General features: G+C 49.0%; 1 protein-coding gene and 1 long non-coding RNA gene across 2 annotated transcripts in view; both read left to right on the top strand.

The window, feature by feature from the left end:
- The first annotated feature begins 4,798 nt into the window (after positions 1-4,798).
- On the top strand, positions 4,799-10,106 carry LOC308571491. Its single transcript, XR_014001487.1, has 2 exons — positions 4,799-4,924; positions 9,882-10,106. It is a non-coding gene; the product is annotated as an uncharacterized lncRNA (long non-coding RNA).
- Positions 10,107-13,850: 3,744 nt separating this feature from the next.
- LOC308571111 (UDP-glucuronosyltransferase 2A2-like) overlaps positions 13,851-14,896 on the top strand; it is a 35,307-nt gene continuing 34,261 nt past the window's right edge. The window contains exon 1 of the mRNA XM_081166513.1: positions 13,851-14,619. Coding sequence (XP_081022639.1) covers positions 13,866-14,619 — 754 coding nt within the window. The 5' untranslated portion in view covers positions 13,851-13,865. The remainder of the gene's footprint in view (positions 14,620-14,896) is intronic.

Genomic DNA, 14,896 nt, shown 5'->3' with positions numbered 1-14,896 from the left:
TTAGACAACAGCTTTGTTGTGCATGCCGAATCGATCAGATTTGCAACATGCAACTTATCTCTCTCCTTTGTATGGGGAAATGCAGGGGCACCAGGATAAGCAAACAGAATCCAAATTGCTCGAGTCCAAAGATCCAGCTCAAGTCCAAAGATCTCAGACCCCACCTAGCTCCTGTAAAGAAAGTCACTCTCACGCAAGCACACATGCAAACAAAAATTTGCCGTATTTTTTGCTGTATAAGACTCAGTTTTTTCCTCCTAAAAAGTAAGGGGAAATGTGTGTGCATCTTATGGAGCGAATGCAGGCTGCACAGCTATCACAGAAGCCAGAACAGCAAGAGGGATTGCTGCTTTTACTGCGCAGCGACCCCTCTTGCTGTTCTGGCTTCTGAGATTCAGAATTTTTTCTTCTTCTTGTTTTCCTCCTCCAAAAACTAGGTGCATCTTGTGGTCTGGTGCGTCTTATAGAGCGAAAAATACGGTAACAGTTCTGTTCTGGTTGCCAAGCAGTCACCAATGAGATTTTGGCTTGGCATCAAGGTGACTGATGCTGAATTTTCAAGGGAATTTAACTAAATAAATGGAAGGATAGAACAGTAGAGGTATGATACAAGTCTTTTAAAGGGTTACAGTCATACCTCATGTTACGTTTGCTTCATGTTACGTTCTTTCAGGTTGCGTCCCGCGGCGACCCGGAAGTACTGGAAAGGGTTACTTCCGGGTTTCGCTGCTCGCACATGCGCAGTAGCGCTAAACCGCGCTTTGCGCATGCGCACAAGCACCAAATCATGCTGTGCACTTGCACAGATACGGCACTTCAGGTTGCGAGGTTTTCATGTTGCGAACGGGCCTCCAGAACGGATCCCGTTCGCAACCAGAGGTACCACTGTATATATAAAAAGATTGTAAGCATAAAATGTCTTTAATAAACATTAACTTAATAGGGCGCCAAATACATAAGTTGTTTCTAGAGCTTCTGCCAACAAGCTAAAAACCATGTTTAAAGATACAAGATGCATTTTAGCAGTGACAGAGCCCCAGCCAAACTGCAGAAAAGGACAACAGAATTTTTTGTAACGGAAAGAAAGAACATGAAAAAGGGAAGAGAAAGTAATAATGAACAGAGAAAGAGATGGAAGGACGAACGGACAGAAGGAACGCATACCCTCCAAGTGTCTTGGTTTTACCATCTCATACAAGACTACATTTTTTTCTATTGTTCCAGATGTGGAAGATAATTTTGACTATCCACTAGGTGGTGTTATGTCTTTGTGCTCCTCAGAAAAGTAAAAAATATACCCTTCCCCATGCTTGGCAACCTACCAGCCAATAGAAAAGAAAAGGAAAGGAAAGGAAAGGAAAACAATTTATTAGGTATTATGCTTTCTGTAGATATGGGTGGACAAGTGCTGCCTTGCCTAATTCACTCAAGGGAAGGAAAATAGGTGAGCTACTATTCAAAGTGCCAGCTTCTACTCCTACTCCACTTAGGGGATCATATTTTTCCACTAACTGAAAACCTCAGGATTGTGCATTTGGACTCCACATCAACCAGTCAATTTAATTCAGTCTATAGCCCTAAATGGGACGTGGGTGGCGCTGTGGGTTAAACCACAGAGCCTAGGACTTGCCAATCAGAAGGTCGGCGGTTCAAATCCCTGCGACGGGGTGAGCTCCCGTTGTTCAGTCCCTGCTCCTGCCCACCTAGCAGTTTGAAAGCACCTCAAAGTGCAAGTAGATAAATAGGTACCACTCCGGTGGGAAGGTAAATGGCGTTTCCATGTGCTGCTCTGGTTCGCCAGAAGTGGCTTAGTCATCGCGGAGACCCTCAAAAACCGCAGGCGCGGATGCCTGCGGACCTGGTGACTCGGTGGGCACCTTAAACGCCCCCTCTGACCCACGAAGAGCCTTTTTAAAGGCTTCGGAGAGGGTACGGAGAGCGGCGCGGTGCTGGGAGTAGACCGCTACCCCAGTGGAGCGAAGCCGCGTGCCATGGCTGAAGAGCGCTGACTTTTTTCCCTGAATTCGGCTGGAAAAGAAACAACCCATGAGTAAAGCGGAATTGGGACTTTAAAATATTTACTTGTGAATTCGGTACGACCGGGGTGTGTGTTAAAGGGAAGTCCGCACCCCCCCTTTTGCAGACGATCTAAAGCAACAATAGAAGAACTAAGCTGGAGAGCCTACCCTTTGCGGGGTGAGTTAAAAAAGACATTAACTTCCAAGATTTGGCGAAAAGAAATTTTGAGCTGGAGTGAAAGAGTGGAATTTTAGAAGTTTTCTTTCTGTTGTGTATAACCCCCCCTCCCGGGCCCGGGAGCGTCCTGTGTTTGAGCATATGGAAGAGGAATACGGAGTTTGACAGCTGTCAAAGCTGTCAAACGGACAGTTTAAAGCTGAAAAATTGTTATTTAAGATCCCTCTGGATTAAAATGAGTTACAATTGAACTAAAATCGTTGGAAACAAAGAAACAACAACGAGTCAGAGGTTTGTTGGAGAAAGATTATTAAGTAACCAGATTCCCTCAAGGGGGAATTCTGTGACATTACAATGGCTGCGGATGGAAAGTTACTAGCGGAAATTGAAAGAATGTTTTATTTGGTGGGAATCTTACAAGAGCAGAGTCTGGCTATGAATAAACAACTCACGACCTTGACCTCTGGAATAACCAGCTCTGCTGAATGTATTGAGGACTTGAATGAGAAAGAATCTGCAGCTGAATTGGAAATGATATCTCAAGAAGTGGAGGAGACTAAACAAGGAAAAGAGAAAGCAAAGATGGAAAGTACCAACCAGAAGCTTACACTAGTGGAGTATATATATATTTTTTTAAATATTTTTATTGCATTTTTTCAGACATAAACAGAAAACAGAAAGAGAAAGAAGAAAAGGAAAATGTAAAAGAAGATAAAAAAGATCATAACCCTTCCACAGCTTATTCCAACTTTCCATCGAACTTCCCCGCATCTCCCGCTAGTGGAGTATACACTAGTGGAGTATAAGCAAGGAGACTTTTGGATCACATTGATTACAAATCTGCGAAAGATGCAAAAGACGAAGGAGGAGGCCCCTGGAGTATATGGAATACAGGAACTTAAAACAAAGAAGAAATATGATTGGGGCCCCCACTCTGACTCTGAAGATGCATGGCCTGTGGAATTTTTGCAGCAGTTGTTCTTAAATACTCTTGTGGGAAGAGAACCTGGTTTGATGGGGATAGAACTCCTTCGAGATTCGACGACCAACATAAAGGACTACCAACAAGACCGGCGGAGAGGGACTGAAAGAGACTTGAAAGCCTCGGATGTGAGGAATCCAGGCTAAGAACTGTTATTATGGACACGTATTGGGGAAGGGACGAAAACCGGGGATGGGAGGGAGGGAAGAATAGAACTTTAAAAACACTTATGACTTTTGGGTTTAGTTAATATGACTTTTATCTAATACAAAATGGGAAATCGATGGAAGGGAATTTGAGTCCAACTTAGGAAAAAACTTATTTTTTATAAAAGATGTAATATTAAGATGGTAAAGAGGAGAAATAATAACTTGCTGACACAATTATGGGAATTGGGATGCATGAAGGGGGGTGGGGGGAAGTCAAGGAACAAGGTTAAGAAAGTAGGATTTTCTGAAACTATACATGTTTTTGTCTTTGTCTTTTTTGTGTGTGTCATGTTTTTATAAAAGGTGAAAAACCAATAAAAATTGCTTTTTTAAAAAAAGAAAGAAGTGGCTTAGTCATGCTGGCCACATGACCCAGAAGCCGTACGCCGGCTCCCTTGGCCAGTAAAGCGAGATGAGCGCCACAACCCCAGAGTCGGCCACGACTGGACCTAATGGTCAGGGGTCCCTTTACCCTTTACCTTTAAAACCCTAAATTGCTGATGGTAGCATAGCAAATTCTGCATGAGTTTAACCCTTTCTCCTCAAGTCTGTCAGGCAGCACATACACCTTCATTCTCACCTACTACACAAAGATACTGCCCCAAATGTTGCATCCTCCAACATAAGACTATTCTTTCTCTTTATCCAGTTTATTCCTTCTAGGAGTGACCTGCTTCCCCCCACCCTTTCCTCTTTGCTGTGCTCTTTTCTCAAGAAGCTCTCTCTGGTGTTAACGGAGAAATCCAAGGGCTCCCTTGGACAAAAAGCAAAGACACCAACCAGGACAACTGGAGCAAAACAGCATCAAGTAGGCTTGGTCCTTATTGAGACTGTCGCGACAGGACTCCAACTCACTACAGGATGAAGCAAGATGGAAGCCCTGAACAAAAGAAGACCCCAACTTTTATCAGCTACTATTCCCCCTTGCTACACCCCTAAGACTACATCATGACTACATCATGACTACAGTGGTGCCCTGCAAGACGAATGCCTCGCAAGACGGAAAAATCGCTAGACGAAAGAGTTTTCCTTTTTGGAGGTGCTTCGCAAAACGAATCTCCTATGGGCTTGCTTCGCAAGACAACAATGTCTTGCGAGTTCCTGCTGGTTTCCCCCCCCCTTCCCCCTTTTTCTAAGCCGCTAAGCCGCTTATCAGCTGATCCGATCAGCAGATAAGCCGCTAAAAGCCGCTAATAGCGCTAATAGCGCTAAGCCGCTTATCAGCTGATCCGATCAGCAGATAAGCCTCTAAAAGCCTCTAAAAGCCGCTAATAGCGCTGATCCGCTGATCCTTCAATGGGCTTGCTTCGCAAGACGAAAAAAACCGCTAGACGAAGAGAATCACAGAATGGATTCTTTTCGTCTTGCGAGGCACCACTGTACATCATTGACACATCACAAAGAGGAGGGGTTCAGGGAGGAGTTGTGGTGGTAACCTGAGTGTCTTGTCACCTGTCCGGTTCCTCCTTTCCCCCTCCCCATGATTACATTCCTGAGGACAAAGAGGAGTTCACTGTTTCCTGCCCCCAGAGGGAAGGTGTTATGTACTGAGTTGAATAGGATCCAAACTGAAGCAGTCTGATTGGTCCTAGAACAATAGGATCCAAATTGCAGCAGTCTGATTAGTCCTAGAACAATAGGATTCAGAATGCAGCAGTCTGATTGGTCCTAGAACAATGCAGCAGTATGATTGGTTGGCAGGAACCACCCAATCCTGCTCCAGATAGAAGTGAATCCACAACCTGATTGGCTTACAGTAGAATTCCGGAATTAGCCAATCATGTGCAGCCCATTGTGTAAATAATGTATATAAAGCAGATACTGTGAGGGGACTTTCATTCATCCCTCCTCACCACTATGAGCTGAATAAAGAGCATGAAATCACTTTGCGACTCTGAGTATATTTCACTGGCGACGAAGGTGGGATCCCGCTGAGCTGACTGCCACACACAGCACCGCAGCACCGCCACCTGCCGCACCGCTGCCTCGCACCGTGTATCCAGGCTTCAGCTCCGGGACACAAGGAACTCAGAATGGCAACCGACAGCAGCTTCTCGCCATTCAACCCAGCATCTGGAGACTGGGAAGCGTACGCCTCCCGTTTCACCTTCCTCCTAGAAGCCTAAGGGGTCACCGACGAAGAAGACGCCAAGAAGAGGGCGATATTCTTCAGCGTCTGCGGAGAGGAGACGTTTGAAATCGCCCGGGCTCTCCTTGCGCCTGAAGACGTCGCTACTGTTCCATACAAAACAATAATGGAACAGCTGAAGGGGCACTTTTCGCCGCAGCCCTCAGTGGTGACTCGTCGAAATGCCTTCTACGCAAAGCGACAAGCCCCTGGGGAAACCATAACTGGGTTTGTGACCTCTCTCCGCCAAGCCGCCCGGTTCTGCAACTTCTCAGAGCTGGAGAACATGCTTCGTGACCGCCTCATCGGTGGCCTGAAGGATGAGAAGCTGCAACGACGCCTCTACGCCAAGAAGGACCTAACGTTCCAGGTCGCTCTAGAGGAGGCCCTGGCAACGGAAGCTGCCGAGAGGTCAACACAAGAGGCACGGCCGAGCCTGCCATCCCAACCGAGGGTCCACCACGAAGACCTCACCGACGACTCAGGATCCGACAGGGAGGAGGTGCACCGAGTACAGCAGCGCACTCAAGCAGCGCACAGACCACAGCTGCCTCGACGAGAAGGAGGAAACTGCGCAAGCTGCGGGGAGAGTCACGAGAGGAGGACCTGCCGTTTCCGCAACGCAGAGTGCAGGCAGTGCAGAAAATTGGGACACATCGCCCGGGTGTGTCGGGCTCGGCCCACCCGACACCAGGCATCAGATGACCAACCCAAGAGCCCCAGGTCCCGGGGCCCAACGCACCAAGGCAACTCGACGGAGCTCACGGACTGCCAGGTATACCAGTTGCCCCACCCCAACGTAGAGAAAATTTATGTAGAGGTACAGATAGAGGGGGCCCCATGCCGCATGGAGCTTGACACGGGTTCAACTCTATCCATAATCTCGGCAAAGACCTTAAGGAAACTGTGTCCTACTGGGGGTCCCAAACTCAGGCCGGCCCCATTCACCCTCCGGGACTTCCAGAAACGTAAGGTCCCCACAATGGGGGTGGGGACCTTCAGGGTGCAATACCGAGGGCGGACGCGGCAACTGGACTTGCTCGTGGTCAAGGGCCCCTACATTAGCTTACTGGGATTGGCATGGTTTGGACCACTGGGGCTAGCTGTCACCGGGGTGAACCACACTACCTTACAAGTGGACGTGGACGCCATATGCAAGGAATTTCCAGGGGTTTTCGACGGGAAATTGGGACAGTATACGGGCCCCCCCATTGCGCTACAGCTTGACCCCGCAGTACGACCGGTCAGGCTCAAGACCCGCCGGGTCCCGTTCGCCTTGAAACCCCGTATAGACGAGGAATTGGACCGACTCGTGGAGCAAGGAGTGCTGGAGCCGGTGCCTAATGCCCCCTGGGAAACTTCAATCGTCACACCCGTCAAGCCTAATGGTTCGGTCCGCATCTGCGCGGACTACAAATGTACCATAAACAAGGCCCTCACGGCCCACACATACCCAGTGCCAGTGGTCAGCCATGTCCTTGCCACCCTGGCTGGGTCGAAAATTTTTGGCAAGCTGGACTTGGCCCAAGCATATCAACAGCTGCCAGTAGATGAGGCCACAGCAGAGGCACAGACGATTGTGACGCACAGAGGAGCGTTCAGGGTAAAGCGGCTGCAATTCGGGGTCAGCGTGGCACCAGGCATATTCCAGAATCTAATGGACTCTCTCCTCAAAGGGATTCCTGGTGTCACCCCCTTCTTCGATGATGTGTTGATTGCCGGGCCCACACCAGAGGAGTTTGAGGACCGCCTCCGCACCGTTCTGCACCGTTTCCAGACGGCGGGTCTCAAGGTGAAGCGGGAAAAATGTCTACTAGGAGTGCCTCAGGTGGACTTTCTGGGATTTATGGTGGACGCAGAAGGGGTCCACCCGACTGGGGACAAGGTACAGGCCATTTGTGATGCCCCAGCGCCCAAGAGCAAGACTGAACTTCAGGCCTTCTTGGGACTATTGAACTTTTACCATTCCTTCCTTCCCCACAAGGCGGCGGTAGCGGAGCCCCTACACAGACTCCTGGACAAGCGGGCCCCTTGGGTGTGGGGCCAGCGCCAGGAGGCCGCATTCCAGGCAGTCAAGGACTTGCTTGTCTCAAACTCTGTCTTGGCACACTTCGACGAGAGGCTGCCGGTGGTGCTAGCATGCGACGCCTCACCCTATGGCATTGGCGCTGTCCTGGGGCACCAACTCCCGGATGGAAGAGAGGTACCGGTGGCGTACTTTTCCCAGACACTCAACGCAACCGAGCGGAACTACTCGCAAATTGACAAGGAGGGTCTGGCAATCGTGAAGGGAGTAAAAAAATTCCATGATTTCTTGTACGGGCGGCCCTTCACCGTGGTGACTGACCACAAGCCGTTGCTTGGCTTGTTTGCCCCCGAAAAGCAGACCCCCCAAGTGCTGTCTCCTCGCGTCCTCAGGTGGTCAATTTTCCTTGCCAGCTACCAGTATGCACTGATTCACCGACCTGGGAAGGCGATGGGCCATGCGGACGCCCTCAGCAGGCTACCACTACCGGAAACAGGCCCTGACCCAGCACCTGCACAAGAGGTTATGAGTCTGGAGCTGCTTCCCGACCGCCCCATTCAGGCACAAGAAGTTGCACACCATTCCAAGAAAGATAGGGTCATCTCCCGGGTCCTGGACTGGGTGTGGAGGGGATGGCCCAGCAGCAGCCCCGGGCCAGAATTCGCCGGCTACACAACCCGCAAACATGAACTGTCGGCCCACAAGGGGTGCCTGTTATGGGGAAGCAGAGTCGTTGTTCCCCAGCCCCTCCGCAAAAGGGTCCTCACAGCCCTACACGAGACACATCCAGGGGTAGTAAGAATGAAGGCCCTTGCCAGGAGTTATGTGTGGTGGCCGGGGATCGATGGAGAGATAGAGGCCTGGGTCAAACACTGCCAGGCCTGCCAAGAATCCCGCCCAGATCCCCCAAGGGCCCCAGTCCAGTCCTGGGAGTCCGCCCGAGCAGCATGGTCACGCCTGCATGTGGATTTCGCTGGCCCCTTTCAGGGGAAAACATTCTTCATAGTGGTGGACTCCTACACCAAATGGCTGGAAGTCGCACTGGTACCGTCCACTTCCACGTCCGCAGCCATCCGGGTATTACGCAGGCTGTTTGCAACCCACGGGCTCCCTGACACTCTCGTCTCAGACAACGGGACTGCATTTACATCAGGAGAATTCCAAACCTTCACAGCACAGAACGCCATCTGCCACATCCGTTCGGCGCCGTTCCACCCTGCCACCAATGGCCAAGCAGAACGCATGGTGCGGACCACCAAGGACACCCTTCGCCGCATGACGCAAGGGGACTGGGAGTACCGCCTTGCCACATTCCTTCTAGCACAGCACAGCACCCCCAGCTCAATGACTGGCCGGAGCCCCGCTGAACTACTAATGGGTCGGCGCCTTGCAATCAGATTGGACCGCCTTCACCCCGATAGAGCTCAGGATGAGGTAGTGGTGGGGGAAGGCAGGAACCCCCGGAACTTCGAGGCCCAGGACCCAGTGTACGCAAAGAATTTTGGGGCAGGCCCAGCATGGGTACCCGCCACAGTCACCAGGGTCACTGGCCCAGTGTCATACAAGGTGCTAACGGATGGGGGGCAATGCTGGCGCCGCCACTGCGACCAGATACGGCGACGATTCCTGGGAGAAACCCAGGAGGAGGACAGGTCAGAGGAGTCCCAAGGGAACAGCGGGGCAGTGAGGCCCATAGAGCAGGAGGGGCCAGCAGGAGAGGCAGAATCAGTAAATACAGAGAGGACCCGTGAGGCCGAAAGGACACCAGAACCAGAACCACGACTGAGCGAGCCGGTTGCACCAGACCAAACAACCCCATCACAGCCAGCATCCTTGGAACACGAGCCAGAACCTGGAGCCCGGACCAGGGAACACCCCAGGCCGCAATGCACACGTAGGCCGCCGGCGTACCTCGAGGACTATGAATGCGACCTCCCGGGCAGGACTGGAACTTAGAGGGGAGGGGTGTTATGTACTGAGTTGAATAGGATCCAAACTGAAGCAGTCTGATTGGTCCTAGAACAATAGGATCCAAATTGCAGCAGTCTGATTAGTCCTAGAACAATAGGATTCAGAATGCAGCAGTCTGATTGGTCCTAGAACAATGCAGCAGTATGATTGGTTGGCAGGAACCACCCAATCCTGCTCCAGATAGAAGTGAATCCACAACCTGATTGGCTTACAGTAGAATTCCGGAATTAGCCAATCATGTGCAGCCCATTGTGTAAATAATGTATATAAAGCAGATACTGTGAGGGGACTTTCATTCATCCCTCCTCACCACTATGAGCTGAATAAAGAGCATGAAATCACTTTGCGACTCTGAGTATATTTCAGAAGGGCTGGTCACTGTCCTTTGTTTCAGTCCTTACTGAATCCACTTCCATATGCATGTCCTTTGTGAGTGTAATGATCTTCTGTCTAGGACCATCAAGGTTGGCATGCCAACTGGGTTGGGCTCGATGAGGACGTACTGGTACGCTTGGGGAATTATGGCTGTCTTGTGTCAAGTCTCCCTCCTTTGATAGTCCTTCCTTCATGGTGTAAAATAAAAGTGGAATGGTACAGATCTGATGTACAGCTTGATTTTCTATGAATTTACAACAGAAGCGTCACGTGTGTCGTGTGTGAGAGTGTGTGTGTCGTGTTTGTACAAACTGAATGATTGGGGGGGGGTTCCTGCAACACTGGCATATCCAAAATCTCACGCTGCTACAACACAGCGACTCAGTAAACTCTCCCCTCTCTATGTCCAGTCCATCCACCACACTCCCCATTCAACCCACTAACTCTATTGAGGTGCCAGTTCCCAAATGTGCTGAGGGGTCTCAGCATTAAAAGAGCCCAAACACTGGTGCCAGGGTACATGTGAGAAATTTAGGCTGGGCGCTTAGTAAATCTGGGTTGGATTTTAACAGACCGAGAGGAATAAAGTGGGACCTGTTGGTTTTCCAGTTTGAACTTGGGCAATTAAGTCAGTAATTTCATCAGCAGGTACTGGTTACCACTCTGGGGTGTTAATAGATCAATTGAGTGTTAATAAGTGAAAAACATGGCTGGCACCACTCAGGTGCCCTGCAAGACGAATGCCTCGCAAGACGAAAAACTCGCTAGACGAAAGGGTTTTCCGTTTTTGCGTTGCTTCGCTAGACGAATTTCCCTATGGGCTTGCTTCACAAGACGAAAACGTCTTGCGCTTTTTTAAAAAAGCCACTTGAAGAGGCGCAGTTGTGACAGACCGTGCTTCGCAAGACGAAAAACATCGCAAGACGAAAAGACTCGCGGAACGAATTCTTTTCGTCTTGCGAGGCACCACTGTATTTACCCCTAAGACTCCTATTCGTACCAAGGGGTGGTGATCTCAGTTCTGATGGGGTGAAAAGTGAAGAGGTGAGGCTCCCATTCCCAAGCACTGCTTTCACCGAAAAACAAACAAAAACAAACCAGCCAGTAATTTTTTAAAAGACATTTCACTAATGGCTAGTTTGGCTCCCCTTAGATCGTAGATTTGTTTTTGAAACATGGTGCATCACATTGTCAAATCTCATGGGCTTTTTACCAACTGCAGGCCGCTGGATCCATCCCCAAGAAAATCCTGTTGCAAGAAAGTTGGAACAGGTGTGTTATGTACTGAGTTGAATAGGATCCAAAAGGCAGCAGTCTGACTGGTCCTAGAACAATAGGGTCCAGAATGCAGCAGTCTGATTGGTCCACAGGAGCCACCCAATCCAGCTCCAGGTGGAAGTGAATCCGCAACCTGATTGGCCTACAGGAGAATCCCGGAATTAGCCAATCATGTGGGGCCCATTGTGTAAATAATGTATATAAAGCAGACATTCTGGGGGAACTTCCATTCCTCCTCACCACTATGAGCTGAATAAAGAGCATGAAATCCACTCTTGACTCCGAGTATATTTCAAGGTGATATGGGAAGTTGTTCAGGTTTTTGTCATCCATGCACTTCAGATTGCCAAGATGCTTTCAGTCATTGCAGCTGCCACACCATTCCTAAAATAAACCCTTCCAATGCTCTACTCAAGAACATCTCACACACTGTGTTGTGGTGAAGATATAAGTTTGATCAGGACTTATTAACTGAGACAGCTCCTGTCTATTAAACCAGTTTGTATTCAGTGCAATACGTCCTTTATCATTCAGGGTACTGCAGGAGTTAATTCTGGACCTTCCTATGTGAAAAGTTTTGACTACCTGCTTTCAGTTCTGGGCATCAAAGACCTGTCGGATTAACCTTTGTTCATCTGGTAAGGTTTATGTGAAATCAAATAGCATTGCTACCACGCTCTCCATCAGTCCCTACATTATTCCCCTGAACATGCCAGGGGAATGTCCTGTCCAATTCTCACATTTCTCTCTTTCCATTTAATACCTCTATTCAAAACAAATCTTATTTAAGCTTCTTTTCCTTTACTCCATGCAGAAGACTGCTGAATCTGGAAAGGAGAAGACCAGGTAGGTGTCAATGGGGCACCATTGATCTGGTTTATCATTATTATCATCATGATGATGATAATTTATTACTTAGGCATTCAGAATATTTTTTAAAAATAATAATAACTATGAAACACCAGACATTAAAAGCTCCCCATGAAGTCCTAACAGATGCTATAAGACATGATGGTTAATTTCCTGTTGTATTGATAATAACTCCTGTTTAGCCAGTTTCCTAATCTTGCATTGGCATCTTGAAAGATTGGGTTATCGTCTTCTTAGCAGAATAATGCCTACAAATTCAATCCGGCATTTCTCGTGCACATGATTACGTTCACCTGGCAACATAGATCGGTATCCTGGCTACATAAAAACAGCTCCTGAAACTGGAACGGTCGCGACAGCCCACACTCCTCTGCATCTGTGAGTTTGGGAGGGAAAGAGGTAAGTATGGATGCTGATCGATGCAAACCGCTGAAGGTGGTCTGAGAGTTGCTACCAGCGTAGAATGTTGTGGCTCACTTCTTGACGGGGGCACATTGTCAGAAGGATTTCCAGCTCAGCTGCTCCGGTTTCCGATTAGCATCAGAGCCCATTTCCAAGTGCTGGGAATGAACATCAAAACCATACATGAAAGGCTAAAGCCTTGGTGGGCCTCTCTTCCCATCTGTGCTTCCCGCTTCCCTGAGATCCACAGGGAAAAGCTTTCTTGTATGCCCCACGATGCTGAAGATGTGAGGATACAGTTACTGTGGTAACACCTGTGACTGCATTAAGGTAAAGGTAAAGGTACCCCTGCCCGACAGGGCCAGTCGTGACCGACTCTAGGGTTGCGCGTTCATCTCGCTCAAGAAGCCAGGAGCCAGCGCTGTCCGGAGACACTTCCGGGTCACGTGGCCAGCGTGACGAAGCTGCATCTGGCGAGCCAGCACCAGCGCCGCACACGGAAATGCTGTTTACCTTCCCGCTATAAAGTGGTCCCTATTTATCTACTTGCACTTAGAGGTGCTTTTGAACTGCTAGGTGGGCAGGAGCTGGGACCAAACGACGGGAGCTCACCCCGCCGCGGGGATTCGAACCACCGACCTTACGATCAGCAAGTCCTAGGCACTCAGGTTTTACCCACAGCGCCACCCGCGTCCCTCTGCATTAGTTTGTTCGTATTATAAAGCAAAATAGCCGCTGCTCTTCATCTCCTTCCTTAGATTTTTATCTGGTTACATTTTTGTTTCAACTGTCAATTTGTGTTTATGAGTTTTTGGTTGTTTAATGGTGGATTGAATAGCTGTTTGCTTGGGGGCCTGAAATCACTCTCCCCCTTCACTAAATATTGCCCAAAATTAAATGTTGGTGGTTTTTGGCCACCCATATACAGTCATACCTCGGGTTGAATATGCTTCATGTTGAGTGCATTCAAGTTGCGCTCTGCGGCAACCAGGAAGTAATGTAGCGTGTTACTTCTGGGTTTTGCTGCTCGCGCAGATGCTCAAAATGACATCATGCGCATGCGTAGAAGTGACGAAAAGCGACGCACGCGTGTGCAGACGTGCCATCGCTAGTTACGTTTGCTTCTACATGCGAACGGGGCTCTGGAACGGATCCCGTTCGCATCCCGAGGTACCACTGTATATATTAAGATGGGTGAAATATGCATTGGTTTTAGTTGTGCAGAATAGGTGAAAAAAATGACCCTTCTGCCTTTTGTCATTTTAGCTTCTTCTTCAACAACAGCAGCATTCCTGTTAGAGACTTTATAAACGTTAAACACCTTTGATCAAAAGTGAAGGAGAGTATGAGACAGAAGGTTTCCCCAGAGAAGTGGAATGCTGAATAACGCTGCTCTGTTGGGGAATTATTGAAGAAGAAAACATAACTATGCAACAAAAGCACATCATGACCTCCATCTCAGCAAGAGCGATTGTAATCCATCTGGTAATACTTCAGGTCACCCTAGTGGGAAACGTCTTCTGTGGGAATGTGCTTATTTGGCCAGCAGAAGCCAGCCATTGGCTCAACGTTAAGGTCATCATTCAAGAACTGCTGCACAGAGGTCACAATGTCAGCATCTTAGTTCCTACAGGTGCCATCTCCATCGAACCCAGCGATGATGTATCAGGTGCCACATTTGAGGTTTACCCTGTGCCCTTCGTAACGAGCGACTTCGAAGCCTTTCTCAGGGACATCATAATGTTGTGGTTCAACCATATGCCCACCACGCTGACCTTCCACAGGTTCTACCAAGAGCTGGGGAAACTGATGGAGAAAGCAGTCGTGCTGAACAGGCAAATGTGCGAAGGGGTGTTGGCCAACCAGGAACTGATGGCCCGGCTGACAAAGAGCCAATACGACGTACTCCTTGTGGACCCTGTGACAATGTGTGGTGACCTGATTGCTGTGAAATTGGACATCCCATTTGTGTACACCCTACGCTTCACTCCGGCCTCAACGGTGGAGAGACACTGTGGGAAAATACCCTCCCCTCCTTCGTACGTTCCTGCTACTCTGTCTGAGCTCACGGACAGATTGTCGTTTGGGGAAAGGGTGAAAAATTTGATATCTTACCACCTGCAGGATTATGTTTTCCAGACCTACTGGGGAGAATGGGACTCTTATTACAGTCAGGTTTTAGGTAAGCCTGTTTTTGTTTCTCCTCCTCCTCCTCAAAGCACTATTATTTGGTAGAGCAGCTGCTCCGAAAATGAAGAGGGTTTTTGGAGCAGTCCTTGGCATAGCCAATAAAAAGGGGGACCCAGGTTGCAGGACTGGAAAGGCCTCATCCTGAGGCTTCGTGGAGCCACTATCAGTTGGAGGTAGACACTACCAAGCCAGGTAGTCTGGCCACCTGTAATGGAAGGAGTAGCAGATCTCACCTACTTTGCTCTTTTATTGCTTCACTGAGTTGCTCT

Source organism: Podarcis bocagei (genome assembly GCF_964188305.1).
Source record: "Podarcis bocagei genome assembly, chromosome: 13".
Lineage (NCBI taxonomy): Eukaryota > Metazoa > Chordata > Lepidosauria > Squamata > Lacertidae > Podarcis > Podarcis bocagei.
This window is presented reverse-complemented; position numbering and strand designations above follow the sequence as displayed.